Source organism: Hevea brasiliensis, chromosome 13 (assembly GCF_030052815.1).
Source record: "Hevea brasiliensis isolate MT/VB/25A 57/8 chromosome 13, ASM3005281v1, whole genome shotgun sequence".
Classification (NCBI taxonomy): domain Eukaryota; kingdom Viridiplantae; phylum Streptophyta; class Magnoliopsida; order Malpighiales; family Euphorbiaceae; genus Hevea; species Hevea brasiliensis.
This window is the reverse complement of record NC_079505.1, coordinates 84,150,363-84,168,361: the sequence shown is the minus strand read 5'-3', so window position 1 is coordinate 84,168,361 and position 17,999 is coordinate 84,150,363. Positions and strand designations below refer to the sequence as shown.

At 32.3% G+C, this 17,999-nt stretch overlaps 1 protein-coding gene and 1 long non-coding RNA gene across 2 annotated transcripts; both read right to left on the bottom strand.

Moving 5' to 3' along the window:
* Nucleotides 1-2,987: 2,987 nt before the first annotated feature.
* LOC110671925 (uncharacterized) lies at nucleotides 2,988-3,594 on the bottom strand. Its single transcript, XR_002498178.2, has 2 exons — nucleotides 3,459-3,594; nucleotides 2,988-3,381 (listed from the first exon to the last, which is right to left on the bottom strand). It is a non-coding gene; the product is annotated as an uncharacterized LOC110671925 (long non-coding RNA).
* Nucleotides 3,595-9,154: 5,560 nt separating this feature from the next.
* Nucleotides 9,155-11,183, bottom strand: LOC110671932 (heavy metal-associated isoprenylated plant protein 7). The gene is made up of 5 exons (XM_058132604.1): nucleotides 10,990-11,183; nucleotides 10,634-10,895; nucleotides 10,339-10,547; nucleotides 10,148-10,235; nucleotides 9,155-9,723 (listed from the first exon to the last, which is right to left on the bottom strand). Exons 1-5 carry the CDS (start codon nucleotides 10,996-10,998, stop codon nucleotides 9,296-9,298), a joined length of 996 nt encoding a protein of 331 aa, XP_057988587.1. The 5' UTR covers nucleotides 10,999-11,183; the 3' UTR covers nucleotides 9,155-9,295.
* Nucleotides 11,184-17,999: the final 6,816 nt, after the last annotated feature.

Here is a 17,999-nt window from a genome sequence, read left to right as displayed (position 1 = left end):
TCATCTCCATGTTTCAAGTGAAGTGCAAACTAATGATTCCTAGCTTAAATGTAATTAACTCATACTATCTGAGTACAGCACGTGTGATCAAGAACAGAGAAACAAGAAAGCTTTCGAAAATCCGAGAACAATTGTGATACAAGAGTAATAGCATTGCAAATTGTAGGTATAACAACGATGTTGTAAAAATCGATAAGCTGTGAGTACGATAATAAATCGTAAGCTGTAACTTCCGCTTCTTAGGGGATGACAAGTAATTACAATGAGTATATACTATTCAATGCAGCCAAGATGGAGCGATATGGATGCCAATCTGCACCTAAATAATTTCAAATAAATTGGATGGATTTTGGAGGTAATTTTCTAGTACCCAGAAAAATAAATTCATTAGTTCAAAAAAAAATTTACTAAAATTTGGTCATGTTCAACATAAAGTGTGCCAATAAATGTCCTGGAAGATTACAATTTGACTAGCATGGAGTATCGGTGAGAGTGTTGACAATTCAAATCTGCTGGAGTCCTGAACAAACGCATCTGAAGTCAGATTCGATTAATAACTCGTGCAATATACAAGCAGACCTAGAATATACGCACTTGCTAGGAAAGCAAAACGACAAAGCAGAGAGAGTGTGAGCAAGAACAGATCAATGACAATCCAAACTAAACACCAGGGTAATGTCAGTAATTTTAACATGGAATGAACTTGCTCATCTTTCTTGTCCAATTTGTATGTTTCCATCCATTTGTTTTGAGGTACAGGACGAATCCATGGGCTTTGCACATTTTTGCAAGCACGTCAAGTATGATAGTGTGCATGATTATAGGAGTTATTATACTCCTATATATATCAGGGCAAATTACTGTAAACCTGCAATAATTTGCGATGGGCTTCACGTTTAGTGCCGAAATGATCCCAAAAAAAATCTGATGTGAATAAAATTACTTCATTATTTTCTTTTCTCCCAAGTGTACAACAGTTTGGACCTGCAGCCTGCATAAGATATATTCAATATATTTGTGGTAAGCCCTAAGCCTTCTGAGGCCGTATTTGTAGGTTGCAGATTGAATCATATGAAGCCCACAATTTTGCACTGAACCTGTATTGTACTTGATACGTAGGCCATGCTCAACTAATTCCTTCTGACATTGTCCAAAACGGTAAGCTCTTTCGTCTGCTTCCATAGAAAAGAAAAAGGCTCTTACGTTTGACGGACTACAGTGGAATCGCTATATATGTAACTTCACTGATGACTAATTATGTGGAAAATTATTGTGAAATATTTAAAAATTATACTCATTATAAATTTTATTTTTTATTTAAAAAAAAAGACATATATTTAAAGAAAAGATATGCGACTATATGTATATTAAGTGTACTAAATAATCTTCTTTTCCTTTATTATTTTGGTAACTGAGTATAAACCCCACTACTTCAGGTTCAGATTAACGGTAAAAACTGCTTGATCCTGAAAGTCAACAGCAAAAGAAGAAGGAACCTGCCTGGCATTCGCTGTCTTCCAAAAAGTAGGATGTTGTGTGTTCTCATTCCAAATACCTTGATTTCTGCTACCCTCCAGTTAAAATTGGGAGGCTTTTAATTAACCACTAGAATTAATCGTGAAAACAGTCATTATCAACAAGGGATCACTTTTCTATTGTCTGATGATGGTGTGATTGATCTCAATATCCCTTCTCTGGAAAATGGTAGTTGCCATAATATTCTGAAATGACATTCAGGCCGAAATGACTCAGATTTACGTTTCAATTATGATCTTTTACTTGGAAAACAGCCCAACCCAAAGTGGAATTTTACTCTCATAATATGATTACATATTGTCAAATGGATCAATTATTAATTTAGTCCAAAACGATTTCGTATTTAACAAAATCAAATGTTCATATTTACATAATAATTATATCAATCTGATTCATATAATCTTTTAATAAAGATGTTGTTGTGTTATTGTAGTATATAAAATTATTTGATAACCATCCTCCATATGTATATTTGATTAATTTACCTATCCTAATCAGGTGTAAATATTGGTAGAATTTATACTAAAATGGTCCAGAAGAGTAGAATGGGTGCGTAGACAAGACAAACTTAGTCGCTGTCACACTGACCAATTTTCCTTTTCTAGCCCATTAATCTTATATAAATAGCCGTCATGTTACTTTCCACAGCCGTGCCCACCTAACGGAAAACTGCAATTACTATTTTATTGACAAGCGTCACGTGACCACATATATTAAAACTTCCACAAATAAAAGATATAAATAAAAATGCAAGACTCCAACTTCATCGCAAAACAACCACAATCAAATGCAGATATTTTTTTTTTTAGTATTTATTATTATATTATTAGCCATATGGAGCTGTGGACCCAAACTAAACAAAAAGCTACACTACGCTACACAGATCCACCTATATGGTCTATAGATCCCCCATGGGAACCCACACTTACCTATCCCACTCTTCCTTGAGGCCATAAACTTTACGTATTAGTATTGCCATTCCCCTTCCTCGCTCCGAAGCCCTTTCCAGCTTTAATAAAATTACTCCTTTTTTTCTATTCACATAATAAAGAAACTCTCTACCATGCAAAGTACTTTTGAACATTACTGCTTTCATTCATTCCTAAACGCCGCATGAGATTATTTTTGTCATTTCCTATCTAACTAATGACAAACTGAGTAGAATTTAGATAGAAAAAATAAATAGTTAACAGAAAGAAAACTTTGTTGTTATTGTTGTAGGCAGCAGTATTTTGAGCGGGAAGTTAGAATATACTTTTTTTTTTTTCCCTGAAAGCTACAGAATGTACTTCGAGGATTAAAATATGGCATTGAATAATGCATTATATGACAGTGCAAAATGGGAAGTACATAGACAACAGTTTAGGGGAGTTTTATTATTTTAATATTTTTATAATTAAAGTATATTAAATTTAATTTTAAATTTTTTTAATAATTTTTGTCAATAATAATTTTGCTAATAAAATTAGCTAGAAGATTAGCAGCTGATAAACAAGCAACCGAGAAGTACGAAAATAGTAAAAGAACAGGACAGAGAGCCAAGGACCATCACATGGGCTCCATCAAGCCATAAATAAATGCAAAGGACCCATCACGTGGGGTCCTTCTACCAATATCATCATGTTCTGCTACCTCCGTTTTCAGACAATCCACGTCACGAGCCAACTGAGTAGCACGAATATTCAGTCGACGTCACCGGTGAGGTGAACTGCAGGTTTTTTCTGTACGGGAACGGGGTTTCATGCCACGTCAAGCGGCAAAAACCTTTTGGATCAGTTGCGTGATGGTGCTGGATTGGAAGTATAAGAACGAGTTTGACACGGAAGAAGCGTTTGCGGCGTAATTCTGAAAGTAGTATGATGAGGACTCATCAGCAAATTCGTAAAATTGAAGTAAAAGATAAAGAAAGATTGCAGTTGTACCAAAAAGATTATATGCAAAAGCCTGTACTGTGAACCTCTCAAGCTCTTGTCAGCCAAATTTAGTGTAGAATCCCCTCTAGGCTCCATCAACTCGCGTCTGCTCTAACTCTCTTCTCGTTCTCCTTTACCACTGAATAATAATGATGTTTCTTTATATATATATATATATATATATATATATATATATAACCTAAAATATTTTTAATTAATTATTATTAAATTAATAATAATGATTTTATGATTAGAATGTAATTAGGGATTAATAATCTCAAAATTAATGTCACCATGCGCAGCACAACGGATTAAAAAATGGGGAAGATATTTGAAACTACCCAGCGCAAAATGGCAGCTGTAGTTCATAGCATTAATGATATTATAATGTTGGAAGATGGCCTCTCTGTTTCTGGACCACCGTCTGGATTTATTTATTAGAATATAAACAAAATAGTACTACTACTACAATTAAATAAAGAAAGCCTATTAAAAAAATAATAAGTAAATAAGGCAAACAGTGATAGAAGGAAGGGCAAGTATGGGTTGTAGACAAATATCAACGATTGCGAGACTCCTAGTATTATAGAATTACGTGAGCAATAAGAAGTACGATTATTATTATATTAAAGAGCTCCTTAGTCCTCGGTGATCGAGATTGACTAATGGTCCAAACCCGTCAACTGTTTCCTTGTTACTCTTATGTTTCTTTTAGCAATTAATGCAACTGTTTTCATGTAAGAAATTATTGACACTGTGTTTCTTTATTGAGATTTATTGAGAAAATGTTTTTCTATGTAGGAAACTAAAAAAGAATGCTCTCTAAATTCCCCAGAAATTCTCAAGATCGATCCATGAACTTTTAGTCAAGATAGTGAGACTCTCTAGGTTAGAAGGTGTAACGAGATGTGGCTCTTTTGAGAATAAATTTAATTCAAAGTCGCACTCACAATTCCCAGAGAAGAAGATGAGGATCAAGGGAAAGAAAAAGGATAAGGAAAGAAAGATGTGGATGGTAGGACAAAGTTGTAAAGGAGAGGACCGTCTTTCTAAAGAAAAACAAGCACTAGTTTTGTATCCATTGCCAAGAAATTTACAAAAATATGATTTCATCATTGTGAGCAATTGCTATTAGAAAGGGACCATTTCCTTACTTAGATGGAGTGATTAATCCACCACCCTTCCAAATCCAGCTATTAATGTTTTCAATTCAACTACACTTCTCTTAACAACCTCTCCAATTTATTTCCGCTGCTCAATCCATTTCACTTGGCAAAATTTGCACAAGCAAAATTTCTATTGATATTTTATTTTTCTTACATTAGTCGACGTTAAAGATTTAATGGGTGGAAGTCATATTACCAAGGACAATAATTAAATATTTAATGATTAATTAGAAGTCATATTATAAAATCATAAAATTTTAATTAAATGTAATAGGAAAATGTTAGTAAAAAGGTTAGGCATAGGGAACTGCTAAAAAAACAAATTACCCATTCGCTTTACTGGAGCCTGCAGCCTTCAACTTGGCATATATATATACTTTAAATGATTTATTATATAATAATCATGGAAAGGCATATCCAATGCAATATACTGAAGGGTAATGCCTACCTAAGAGGCTAGGACACATTTCCTGAGATGAGACTCAGAATTGTATAAATATGTTTCTCTAGCTTTGGGATGTTTTAACCTCAACAAAAGAAACAAAAACAAGAAATTAATCTGTGGCTGGAATTGGCATGTGATGGCCGAATCTCGGGCAGAAGCAGTCACAATAGCTGGTGAAAAGGGTTTAGTGTTACTGGCCTGCTATATAATGTATATGAAGCCATGATTAAGTTTGTATTAAACATTGTTTGCACAACTCTCGACATGATACTTTCAATATACACTAACAAAAATAGGGCATCGCATGTGCTAATATCCTTGGCAAGCTATTATGTATGGTGGTTAAGAATCTCTCTCTCTACAATCATTCGAGTCCCCATATAAGTGAGCCCACGATCTTGCGCCATAACCCACTAATACTAGCAAATATTGTCAGGATTCAGAAGTTGTTATTCTTCATTGTCATAATACTTCCATTTGTTCTATTCGATCAATCTCTTCCTTCTAAAAAAATCATCATGTCATGAGAAGAAATTACATTTATAAAGTGGGATTCGATCAATTACATTTATAAAGTGGGATTTCTCTAAACCTACCTGAGCTTCATCATTGATTTGCGGGAAAAGGAAAAGAAAAAGACTGAGATTGACCCAAGTTTCCAAAATATTTGCAAACTTCAACTCTATACATATAGTTGGTGGAACATAATTAATTTCCCCATCTCCACTGTTAGCTTCTTTATTAGAAAGACGAAGTAACTCAAATTTAAAGTTGATATTTGAAACATGAATAGAATTTCCATCAGGAAATAGGCATTCATGTGTATTGGGCCATAAAAACACACATACATATTTTCTCTCAACTCAAAAGATTGATGAGTACCACGAGCACCAATTAATCTGTGCACAGGCTTTTTTGAGCATTTCCAGATTTCACACTCATTACCCAATCCGATGTCATTTAATTTTGCGTGCCTTTTCTCAGTTTTCTGCATGGTTACTTCTTACCGAGGAATAACAGAACACAACCATTTGAGTGATACAAGAGGTTCCTATGAGCCCTCTTGGGAAAATGGATTTCTTGTTTCGAGTGATTATTATTGAATTTTCTTTGTGAAATTTTGAGGAAGGTTTGTGGTCTTCTAAAAGTGATGTATCCAAGATCAAGGTGAAAACTATTGCTTGCGGTAAACAATGGTGGCGATTTTACAGAAAAATTATAAGGTTGCCTTGTCGCTCTGCATACCAAATCCGCAGTGCAGGTAGGGATAATTAAGGCTGTTTATGCATATAAATTTTTCAGTAAAATTTTAATTTTATTTTTTATAAAAAAAAAATATGAAAAACTCATTGATCTTTTAATGATAAAAAATAATTTTCTAATTAAAAAAATTGATTAATTAAAAAGTTATTATGCAAAATATATTTAAAAATATATTTTATTTTTAATTTGTTATTCATTTATTTTATTATAATAAAATTTATTTTGAAAATAATTTAAAATAATTGTCCAGTTATTCATTTAAAAATAAAATTGCATGACAGACAGAATTAACCTTTGATTTGGAATACTATCTCTTGCCATTAGATTAAATACTCAATTTAATAATTGTTTACAATATTATTATTTTAATAATTTTATTATAATTTATATAAAAAAAATTATAATGTAAAAACTATCAACTCAGCTTAATTTTAATCAGCTAAAATAATTTTTTTGCAATATAAAATTTTAACGTAACTATTTTTCAATCTAATTCCTACAATTTAAAATTTTAATGCAACTATTTTTCTTATCAAAATTCTTACAATATGTAATTATCTATCTTTTTATATAAATATTTTTTTGTCCAAATGGAGATGAAGGATAATCAGAGATAATTCAAGCCAATGCATTATAATTAAAAAAAAAAAAAAGGCAGAAAATTGGCTCCATCCCATTTTGTCTTTTTTTCCCATCCTGATTCTATCCATATCAATTACGCCATCCACACTGTCAAAAAAAGATGCCACATATCTCAAAAGTAACATCAAAAGTGTCACTAAGGTTGGCAATGGTTTTATCAGTTTTGTTGTGGTGTTTCCAGATGTTGATGATGCGGTGCTAGCGTCGGCCTCCAGAACTGTGGAAGCTAATTGGGAGTGCTTGTTGCCGAGATTTGACCAATGTTTCAAGCTCTTAAACCTTTCCACTAAGGTGGTCCACTTCGTATAATTATGGGAAACAAAAAAACTCCATATATAGGGAGAGATAAATTATTGTGATTTGTTGTTTAACATTTTGAAGTTTATGATTTAAATTTTATAAAAAAAATAATATTGTAAAATTAAATTATTCTAATATAAAATAATATTTTTTTAATATAATAGATTTAATAAATAAATTAAAATTTAACATTTTTAATAAATAATAATTTGTAAAAATAAAAAAAAATTAAATTCATAAATTTCTTTTATTTTTTTAACTGAAAAGTATTTATAATTGTGTCTGACGATATTCGAACTGGAGACCATTCGGTGAAAAATATTTTCATTTTAACAAAGAAACAAAGAAAACAGCTTGAGGCAGGATGGACCGCAGCTGCAGAGGTGGGTATGAACTTTAGGGGGTGTTTGGTTTATCTGTTGGGTGCAGCTGGTAGCTGATAGACACTCAAACAGGTAAATTATGGTGTTTGACAAGTTTAAACAAATAGAGCTGATAGCTGATGGACAACTGATATGATACCCATCAGCTGCAGTTTGTATCAGCTCTATTTTTAAAGTTGTTTCTCATCAGCTGATAACTGATCTGATTTTATTTTTTATTTTGACCATATTATCCTTTTTTATTTAACTTGAAAATTAATATTATTAATATTTTTATTTTTTTATTTGTAATTTTAATATTTTAATTAATATATTTCAACTTTGTTAAAATATTTTTTATTAATAACATAAAATATAAAATATTTATTTATATCCAATAACTTAAAATTAATTATAAATTTTTCCATTAACAATAATAATTATTTTATTATTTTATCTATATTTTTAAAATTATTTAATTATCTTAAAAAATAATTATTTTCTTATTTCAATAATAAAATAAATGATATAATATAAAAGATTAATAATTATATATTTATTTAAATAATATAATATATTAATTTAATAATTATATATTTAATTTAATAATAAAATAAATAATATAATGTAATAAATTTATAATTTTATATTAATTAAAATAATAAAATAAATTATATGATATATATCCTTATTAGTCATTTCACATATTAACAGTAACAGCTAAATATAATTTTACCAAACACTTAATATAAAACAGCTATCATCAGCTATCAGCTATCATTATCAAAGAATTATCACTATGATTATCTTGTATTCAATGATTAATCCAAATGGCGCCTTCATCTGTACGAAAACCCTTCATCTGTACGAAAAGCTCATCGGTTGCTCTTGAAGATTTGATGGTCTTGTTCAGTGATTAGATCGCGGTTGAGGAGGAAGGTGGAGTGAGCGAGTGTGAATTGACGAAACCTGGGTGGAGCTGAGTCTGCTCTAAATGGGTAGGTGGTGATGGTTTGAGCAGATCTTTGGCAGAGAAAGGGCGTAGCTCAATTTGAAAGAGATTTTACAAAGTTTTCAATTCGGGAAAGGTTATTGCTTTTTTTTTTTTTGGCCAATTTTTTAAGTTTTATTCTTTTTTTCAAAAAAAAAAACTTTTCAATTATTAGATTTATTTTTTTATGATGAGCTATATTTTATATATATATATATAAATATATATATATATATATTATTTTATCAATTTTTGTGAAAATAAACAAAACAGATGACTATATCGATACTCTCGATCTCTTTCTTTCCTTCCCACCATTCATGTCCCGCTTTTTGTTCTTGTGAATTTGGTGGACGCAAAGAGCTCAACTGAGCCTAGCAAAGCAATGGGTCCATCTCCCAATCATTTTACCAAATCACTAACACTATATCCATTTTCAACCCATTTGTTTAAACAGTACGAATGAAGACCTAAATAATGTTCTTAATAAATTAAATAATAATACTAGTATAATTATATATTATTAAAGCACAAGGTTTAAAATATTTTTTTATATATTGTTATTTTTATACGACAAGTTGATCGGGAAAAAAAAAATACATCACAAAATTCTACAGTTCATATGATTATCACCCATTTTCCTAAAATCCCATATTGCCCCCGAATCCATAAACTTTTTACATTACAGAACATGCATTGGGGTTCTCGTCGCTGAAGATCTGAGGAGGGTAGGCATACATTTCCATGGCGTACCTTTGTGGGTAATAGTAATATTCATTCTTTTTCAGTTCCACCACTTTGGTCTCTTCTGTGGGTGCCGCCTCTGGTTTGGCCTCGCCTTCACTTTCTTTCTTTTCTTTGTTTTCTTCCTGTTCACCACCCTTATTTTCTTTGTCACCACCACCCCCACTACCTTGTTCGTCTTTTTTCTCTTCTTTGGATTCTTTGCCTTTCTCTTCTTCTGCTTTTTTCTCTGCTTCCTGTTTCACTATAACCGCGTGCTTGCCTGTTCTCTTGTACACGTATTCGACGAGTTTTGGAGGATCAAACACTCCCTTCACTGTTACCTGTGAGCTCTTTAGATCTGGCTCAGCTGATTCCACACCTACAAGAGAAGCATTTCAAGATTCAGATTTTGCTCCATTTAATTCGAGCTTTCCAACAATTATGATGTGGGGCTGGTGGGATTTGATTGAGGTACTGGAAATCCATTGAATTTTTAGATTTCAATCGGAAGAAATAGAATGGAATCTATCGAAATGATTAAATATAATATGGGAAATGATTTTAAGAATTAGAAAGGGACTGAAATCTTTTCTGAGAGATTCAAAAGGTAGCAAAGACAATAACTTACTATTATCTTTAAATTAAAAAAAAAAGGTAAAAAACGTGAATCACCAATCAATCTAACCACAAAAGTTGAAGAGAAATTACATGAACCAAAACTGCAGTAAGGCCACAAAAAAATTTAGGCACTTTACTATAAACTAAATTGAAAAAGAACAAAAAGAAACAGAAAAAGGTCATGCCTTTCATTCTTTGTATCCGTTTCTTGATTTCCATTGCACAGGCTTCACAATGCATGTAAACCTTTAGGACCACTACGATCACCGGCGGCTGCACATTCAAGCAAATGATCTTAACATTTGAATTAGACGCAATATGAATCACCAAAAAAATAAAATGAAAGAAACAAGAAAAGGACTAAAAGAGTAAAAACCTCTTCTTTCTTCTCTTCAGGCTTTGGCTTCTCCTTTTCTTCAGCCGCCTTTTTCTCTTCCTCAGACGGCGGTTTTGGGATCGGAGAGATAAGCTGCACCTGTCTATGGCTCTTCTTCTGAACTCTCTCTAGAACCTTCAATGGATCCGCCTTCTCTCCCTTTACAACCACCTTACTAGTCTTGCAATCAGCGATTACATCTTCAACTCCTGGAAAAAGCCACCAAAGCACCGTCATGAATGAATCAGAGAAGAATAAGGCTATTATAGCAAAAGAGAGAACAAAAAACACTAACCTTCAAAGCCCTTTAGGCATCTGCGGACCTTGCGGGCACAACCCTCGCAATGCATGTAAACCTTTAGGACAATTTCTTGTGGAGGTGGAGGTGATTCCTTTGAAACCTCTGCTTTTTTCTCTTCTTTCTTTTCTTCTGCTGGTGGTTTATCTGCTGGCTTATCTTCTTCTTTCTTTTCAGCCTTGTCTCCTTCTGGTTTCTTTGGTTCCTCTGGCTTTTTCTCCTCCATATCCTTCTCTTCTGCCGCGGGCTTCTTTTCCTCCTACACAAACACGAACCCCAAATCAGAAATCATGAAAAAAGAAACAGGAAAGGATAAAATAAAAGCAAAAAGATTCATTGCAGAGCTTCAAGACCTCCCCCATTTGCCTGGTTTTTGGATTCAAAAGTACTGAGTGAGTGGAGATAAACTCTGAACTCTGAAGCGCTTCCGTCTCTTTCTCTCTCTCACAGTTTTGTGTATGGAGGATTTGGTTACTCTCTCTCTCTCTCTCTCTCTCTCTGTGTCTGCGTCTATAACTTACTTCAGTTTCTATACCTTTTTATGAGCTGAGGACCATCAGATCTAGTAGGCTACTATACCATGATCATGATCATCATCAAAATGAAATTACGGGGGCATTTTGGAAGGGGCACGTGCAGTGTGGGAAGGAGCTGCTTGAGACAAATGGTACCAGGACGTTACATGCTCTTTTGGGCTTTTTTCTTTTGGCCATTTTTTTAAAAAGTAATCTCAAAGAAAATTTGTTTTACATTTTCATAATGGTAATTTACTTTTTCACCGTGGTTCCACCAAACTGTAGTGTTGATCAATGGATAGGATTTCATCATCAGCGTTGTCAACAAGAAGCGACCAACGTTGTTTTGCAAACTAGCAAGTTTCATTCAGAATCTGTAGAATTGGAGGTATCCTATGCATATTAATAAAAATTGCAAAATCTAAATTATTTAATAATTTCTGTATGAGAATTATTTTATTACAGTGACCGAACCAGACATTGGGCGATGGTTGCTTTGTGGGTAGAACTTTATACTGGTGAAGATTAGCACTTGGAAGAGTCTGATTTGGACAAACAGTTGTGGGATGGTAATGAGTTGTACCTTTGACAACAGCTGCTGTCTATAAACATTTCCACCATTGTCTTATGACTGCCAAGTATGGAGCACTGAATATATATTAAATTGGTTAGAGTTGCCCCACATTTGTTTATTTTTTTAGTACCACATTCAATGGGCCATAGTGGTTGTACAAGCATGGTAATTCAATTTGTTTCTCTAAACCAAAATATTTTCAAAACCTGGTGAAATGGTAACCAACAATTTGGAATTAATGCAGAAACGATAGGTCAAGTGGCAGCAATTAACAACTTCAACAAAACTATTTAATACCTCTTTAGTTTGGGGAGTGCTTTTGACCCTATATGTTAATGGGGTGAGCCAAAATCCATTCAGGGATAGTACTGATTGGCACATCCTTTTATTAATTTATTTGAAACTTTATGGTCGTAAAAATGAAATACAGATTAGTCGTAAAACTAGCAGAAAATAAGGCGTCCAGCATCATAATTACCAAACTCCTGTGCATGCAAATTTGATGGTGGTTGGTGCTTGGAGATTCTTTTTGACAACCAAACTCGCATCACACATTCATCTGAGCATCTCAACCTTACACATTGCCTCAACCCTCTCTGATTTCTTGGGCTTCAGACAACCACCAAACCAAAGAGCTTAAATAAAAATTAATACTTTCCTTGACACCAAACACAGGTATTTTTAGAAGCCACCTTCTTTAAAACTATATATGTGGGAGCTATCATAATTTTAATTTTAACTGAAATTTGATTGGAGTTACATATAGGATTTGACACAATAGAATTTTGGGTATCAAATACAAGACAAATTAGGGCATCAAAATTTCAAAGGATGATAAATGATATTTTGACTCCAAAATCATGAAATGAGGATAAATGGGGCATCATGAAGAATTTGGAAGGGACTCTGTTGGATATTATTCATGAGATAAATTTTTTTTGGTGATAAAAGGGAATCAAAAGCTCAAACAAAATATATATGACATGACTGTGATTTGAGATATATAGCTTTTGATATAATGGATCGCTTTTTGGATTACATAATTTATTAAACATTCACATTAGATGAGAATATTTTTTATATAATTCAGAAGCTTTATTAATGGCCCTTTAACTCGATCGTCAGCATTGCAGATATATTTAAGCAACAATATTCATAAGTACCATTATTATTGGGGATAAGATAAGGTTTCTCATCAATATATATTCTCTGTCCTAGTAGAAATTAATTATTGATAATGATCAATTACACACTATTAATTTTTCTTCCAGGTAACTAACTACAAGACACTTTCTCCATCATATTCATACATGGTTGATGCGATTTAAAGTTTAAGCCTTTTCAATAGAAGTTAAGATAACTTTGAATCATGGAAGATTTTTATGCCTCTTCCATTCTTTAATAATCGTCAGAGCTTCACTATTAAAACCAGCTCATGAATCCACAGCATTAATCCTAGAATCAAGTCACTTCTTTTCTTATTTAACAGTAATAATATATATATTTATATTTCTTATATCATCAATAAAAGTGAGAGTAAAAAAAAAGATATTAATCTAGATATGAATTCATACAAGCAGGAAGAATTAAAGAGAAACGAATTTTTTACTCTCTAAAACTATTTGACTTCATATAGGTTAGAGATAATTTTGTCATTTTCCGTCCTCCTACAAACATTAGCATAAGATCAAGCATTATGGCAAATACGTCAAGAACTTCACTGTATATGGAAAAAAGCAAAAATCTCATAGATCTGTTGCATTGATTCCGTGTCAATTTGACCGACGAAAATGATGAACATATACGGAGAGAGGAGTCGTGAAACCCAGAAGATCTCTAAGATACGGAAATTATAGAGGCCAATAAAACAAAAAGACTAACAAAATAACAAGGGTTTTTAGCTACTCGGCACTTCCAGGAGCCGATAAAGAAAACAAAGGAAAGGTTTTCGTCAGCAAGAAAGCAAATCGAAGTTTCTTAAAAATATCAGTTACCCAGGCTAAAATAATTTGAGTCACATTTCTTTAGCAGGGAACCCATGTTAATTAATAGGGTAAAGATAAAAGTAACAAACGGGAAAGGGACAGTTTACGTGGCTTTCTATATCAAAGACAAGAGTTCAATACCTGCAGGAGCTAGGCATATATACCCTTACTGTATATTTGCAGGTGATGTGGTATGCCCATCTAGTGGACAAAAGTTAATTAAGGTAATATAATTTTAATATATGTATAAACACATTCCATGTGGGCACGTAATGTTTAATTAAATTTAAAAGACCACTTGAGCCAACTGTGTCGAATAAGAGCATACAACACTCATTTGATTAAATAGTGCTTTTTTCCAATATGGCAACCTATAATAAGATATGATTTCTGTGTCACAAGTCACCATAATAAGATGATAAAATAAGGAGGCCCTGCATGCCTAGCAATCCACAATATAAAGCAGTACTGAAGACCTTGATCACTAATTATTTTGGTGCACTCACACTCACATGCCATATGGGCCTTTCCTTTTCTTCTTTCAGCTGGATAAAGAAAAACAATAGGAGTATATTTCACGAAAATTTTTGTTTAAATTTAATTTATTATAAATTTAAAATATAAAATATATTAAAATATGATAAATCATAAAAATCTTATCTCTCTCTTCAATTTCTCCGATCTATTTTCTATCTTATAAAATTGATTTCCTTCACTGGTTAACTGTTCAACTTTTCTAAGAGATAGCACATGATGATTGCAGCCTTTGCTCTCAACCACATATGTACTTGAAATTATGTGTTAGTTAATTAATGATAGTGCACATGAATACATATAAATTTGAAAATTGCGATGTACTATGCTTGCATTATTGACTGACATGTACTACAACGCATGCAAAATCAAGATGATATAAAGTGTTATACTGTGAAAAATGTCTTCTTGGAAAAATATTATTAAAAAAATATATGAAATTCATTTGATTATAATCATTCGTTAATTTTATATAATGAAAATCTATATATTCTATTTTAAATTTTCAAATCCAAAATATTTATTATTATTATTATTATTATTATTATTATTATTATTATTATTATTATTATCTAACACTTCGATCATTCTCATTAGAAACCTCATTCAACCTCTCCATGTGAGTTTGCCTAATGCCATGCAACAAGATAATGTACAGAACGTCCCATTTACGAATAATCTGAAGTTTCTGGACCTCTAATTCATTCCCACTCAACTAATTAACCTTCTTAATGGCCGACATGTCATAATCACGCACCATATATATTCAAGAGTTGGTGGCTCATGGTCCACCAAAATCCCACATGTAGCCCAGAAAATTCAAGGGCTTTCGGCAAGTAAGACTAGACTTCACATATTTAAAACACTGTGGATTTGCTGTTACAACAAAAACTCCCAAAATGGGAACCAAATCATCCACCTTTTTCACTGTGCCCCTGTTGCGTTAAATCACCTCAAATAAAATTTTACACGTGGATAGGCAAGAAATGGTGGTCGGCAGCTGATGCACTGCATGCATGTATGCAGACTCTAGGGTTACACTTGCTGTTTCCATTTTCAGCCCACGAGAGATAAATCCAACAACTTTTTAATCATCTTCAAGAACGTGGAAAGAAAGCAGACAATTAATATGAAAAGAGTAAACGTATTCTTCGACATTTTGGGCCTCAAATCTGGGCCTAGAGGCCAGGTGGATGGCCAGAGACCATATATATTGAATAGAAAATTGTTTTAAAGCATGTCGGGGATGGGGTCTCATTGGTCAACGACAATGATTAATTAGGCTTTAGAGTTCTGATTTTAAACAGTTTTCAAACGTCTCGTATTGGTTAGAATAAGGAATTTGTGTCAAGTTTTTTATCTTGTACTAGTTTGTTTTTTCATTTAATAAGTTAAGTCTAATTTTTAATATCGTATTGAAATTTATCTTATTTTAATATTAAATTATTTATAAATATTTATGATTAAATGTAAATAGTACATCACTTTATATTAGTTTAAAATAAAAAATTTATGTTAAATATAATACTTGATAAAATCTCCTCTTTTTAAATTAATTTTGGTGTAAAGTTAAGATCAGTTTATTTTCTTTATATGATATTAGAATTTATCTATTTTAATATTGAGCTATTCACAAATATTTATATTTATAAAATTCACATTTTAGATGTTCATATTTGAACATGTAAAGAGTGTATTATACCATATTGATTTGAGATAAAAATTAATGCTAAGTATAAAACTTGAGCAAATCATTTTTTCTTGTACTAACTTTTAGAATGAAATTATATTTGTTTTATTTTCTCTGTACTCTTTCATATGAAAAATATGAAATTAAATACAAATTTATTTTATAACCAAGTTAACTAATGTTGATCATTGTCTCATAATATATTTAAAGTTTTGGGATAGTTTATCCTAGGGCTGTGTAGCTTTTGGTGAACCAAAAAATTAAACCAAATTGAGCCATTTTGGTTCAATCAATTTGATTTTTTAGTTTTATCGATTCGATTCGGTTTGAAAATCTTAATATGTTTGATTTTCAGTTTGGTTCGATTTTTTATCTGTTAAAACCGATTAAATTGAATAGTAAAATGGCTCAAATAATTTTTCAGCCCAAGATGTATAAGCCTCAAAGCCTAATATGCATAACCCGGCCCAAGATGCATAGCCCAACCTAAAGAATAAAAATTCTAATATTTTTTGTTTAATGCAATGGAACCGAACCAAACCGATATTTTTTTTTATTTAGTTTGGTTCGGTTATCATTCGATGATTGATTCGATTCGGATTAAATTCTTAAGCAATTCAATTTTTTAATTTTTGGTATTCGGTTCGGTTTGAAATCGAACCGACTAAATGCTCTCCCCTAATTTATCCTATTCTTTATTAAGATTTTCATATAAGAATAAAATATAATTAGAATATGCTAATTTAAAATTCAAAATAATTAAGCTCAGTGAGTATTCGAAATTGACTTAATAGTTCGTTATCTTTAAAGAATAAAAAATATCCTTCTGTGACTGTAATATCAGAATTAATAGATTTGGCTCAAAAGTCCAATAAGAGGAATCAACGTTAATGGGTTGGTGTCATGTAATCTAACTAACTTCAGAAACATTGAAAGGGACATTACATTCGAGCGGCTACGTGCCTTTTCTGTGTAATATTATCAATTATCGATGTCTCCTTTCGTTATGTTTCTCATTCATCCACAATCAAATGTACTCCAATGACCCTTAAGCAGCAGAAATCAGCAAAGCAAATGCGCAATTAGAGTGAAGTAAAACTTTTGTTTCGACTCGCAAGCTTATTCAAAAAACATGTGATCCCAATGAAATCAAATGTGATTGTGTCCAGGAAAAGCTTAACATATCATGGTGAGATTATTTGATTGGCCGTCCATGTGATGATGTCTTCTTTTATCCCATTTTGGTCCCACTTAAATAACATTTGTCGCAACCTAGTGGAGCCAACGAGGCAACACCCAATATCAATCAAGAGGCCAAGACCAGTTGAAGGTTTTTATGTTGAGGTCCATAGACACATAATTCACCCTATTCTTCATCAGTCACGCGAGTGTAGCCCATTACAAAAAAGAAGTTAAGATTCGACACTTGCATATGCTTGCATATGAGAATGCTGTGATTAAGTGGTCTCGGACTTTATTATCATATAATTGATTGAAGGTGAAGGGAATATATATATAGTAAAAATTATATAGAGATGAAGGGGTAATGTAATGGGTGGTTAGTCATGCAATTAAATTGTCTCCAACGAGCAAGATTTAGTGATATTGTTTCGAGTTTTCGATGTGAGGCAAATGTAATGGAGCATCCAAGTAAGATGGTGGCCAATCCAAATGACGACGATAAGAAACCAATTGGGCCTAGAAATTGATAGAACTCAAATGTCCAAAGGAAAACATTGGAAGAGATACAGGCTTCAATATGATCGAATCCTTGGCGGAACTTAGGCTCGGCCCAATTTTGTTGGTGCCCTTTGTCTGATGCATATGCTCTGGTAATGGAGCCAATTTTGGAATGCAACGATTGATGTGTGTTTACTTATTTTAGAGAATTAATATATGTTCGATAGTTCCACACAACGTAACAAATTTCATATGTCTAGTGAATTGGCCAAGTTCTATATATAATTGATAATTACCTTTCGTGATTGCGTTTGGTGATTAAATTTCATTGAATTCAATGTATAATGTTAAAATAGATTCATTCACATGCTAAAAGTGGGAGCAA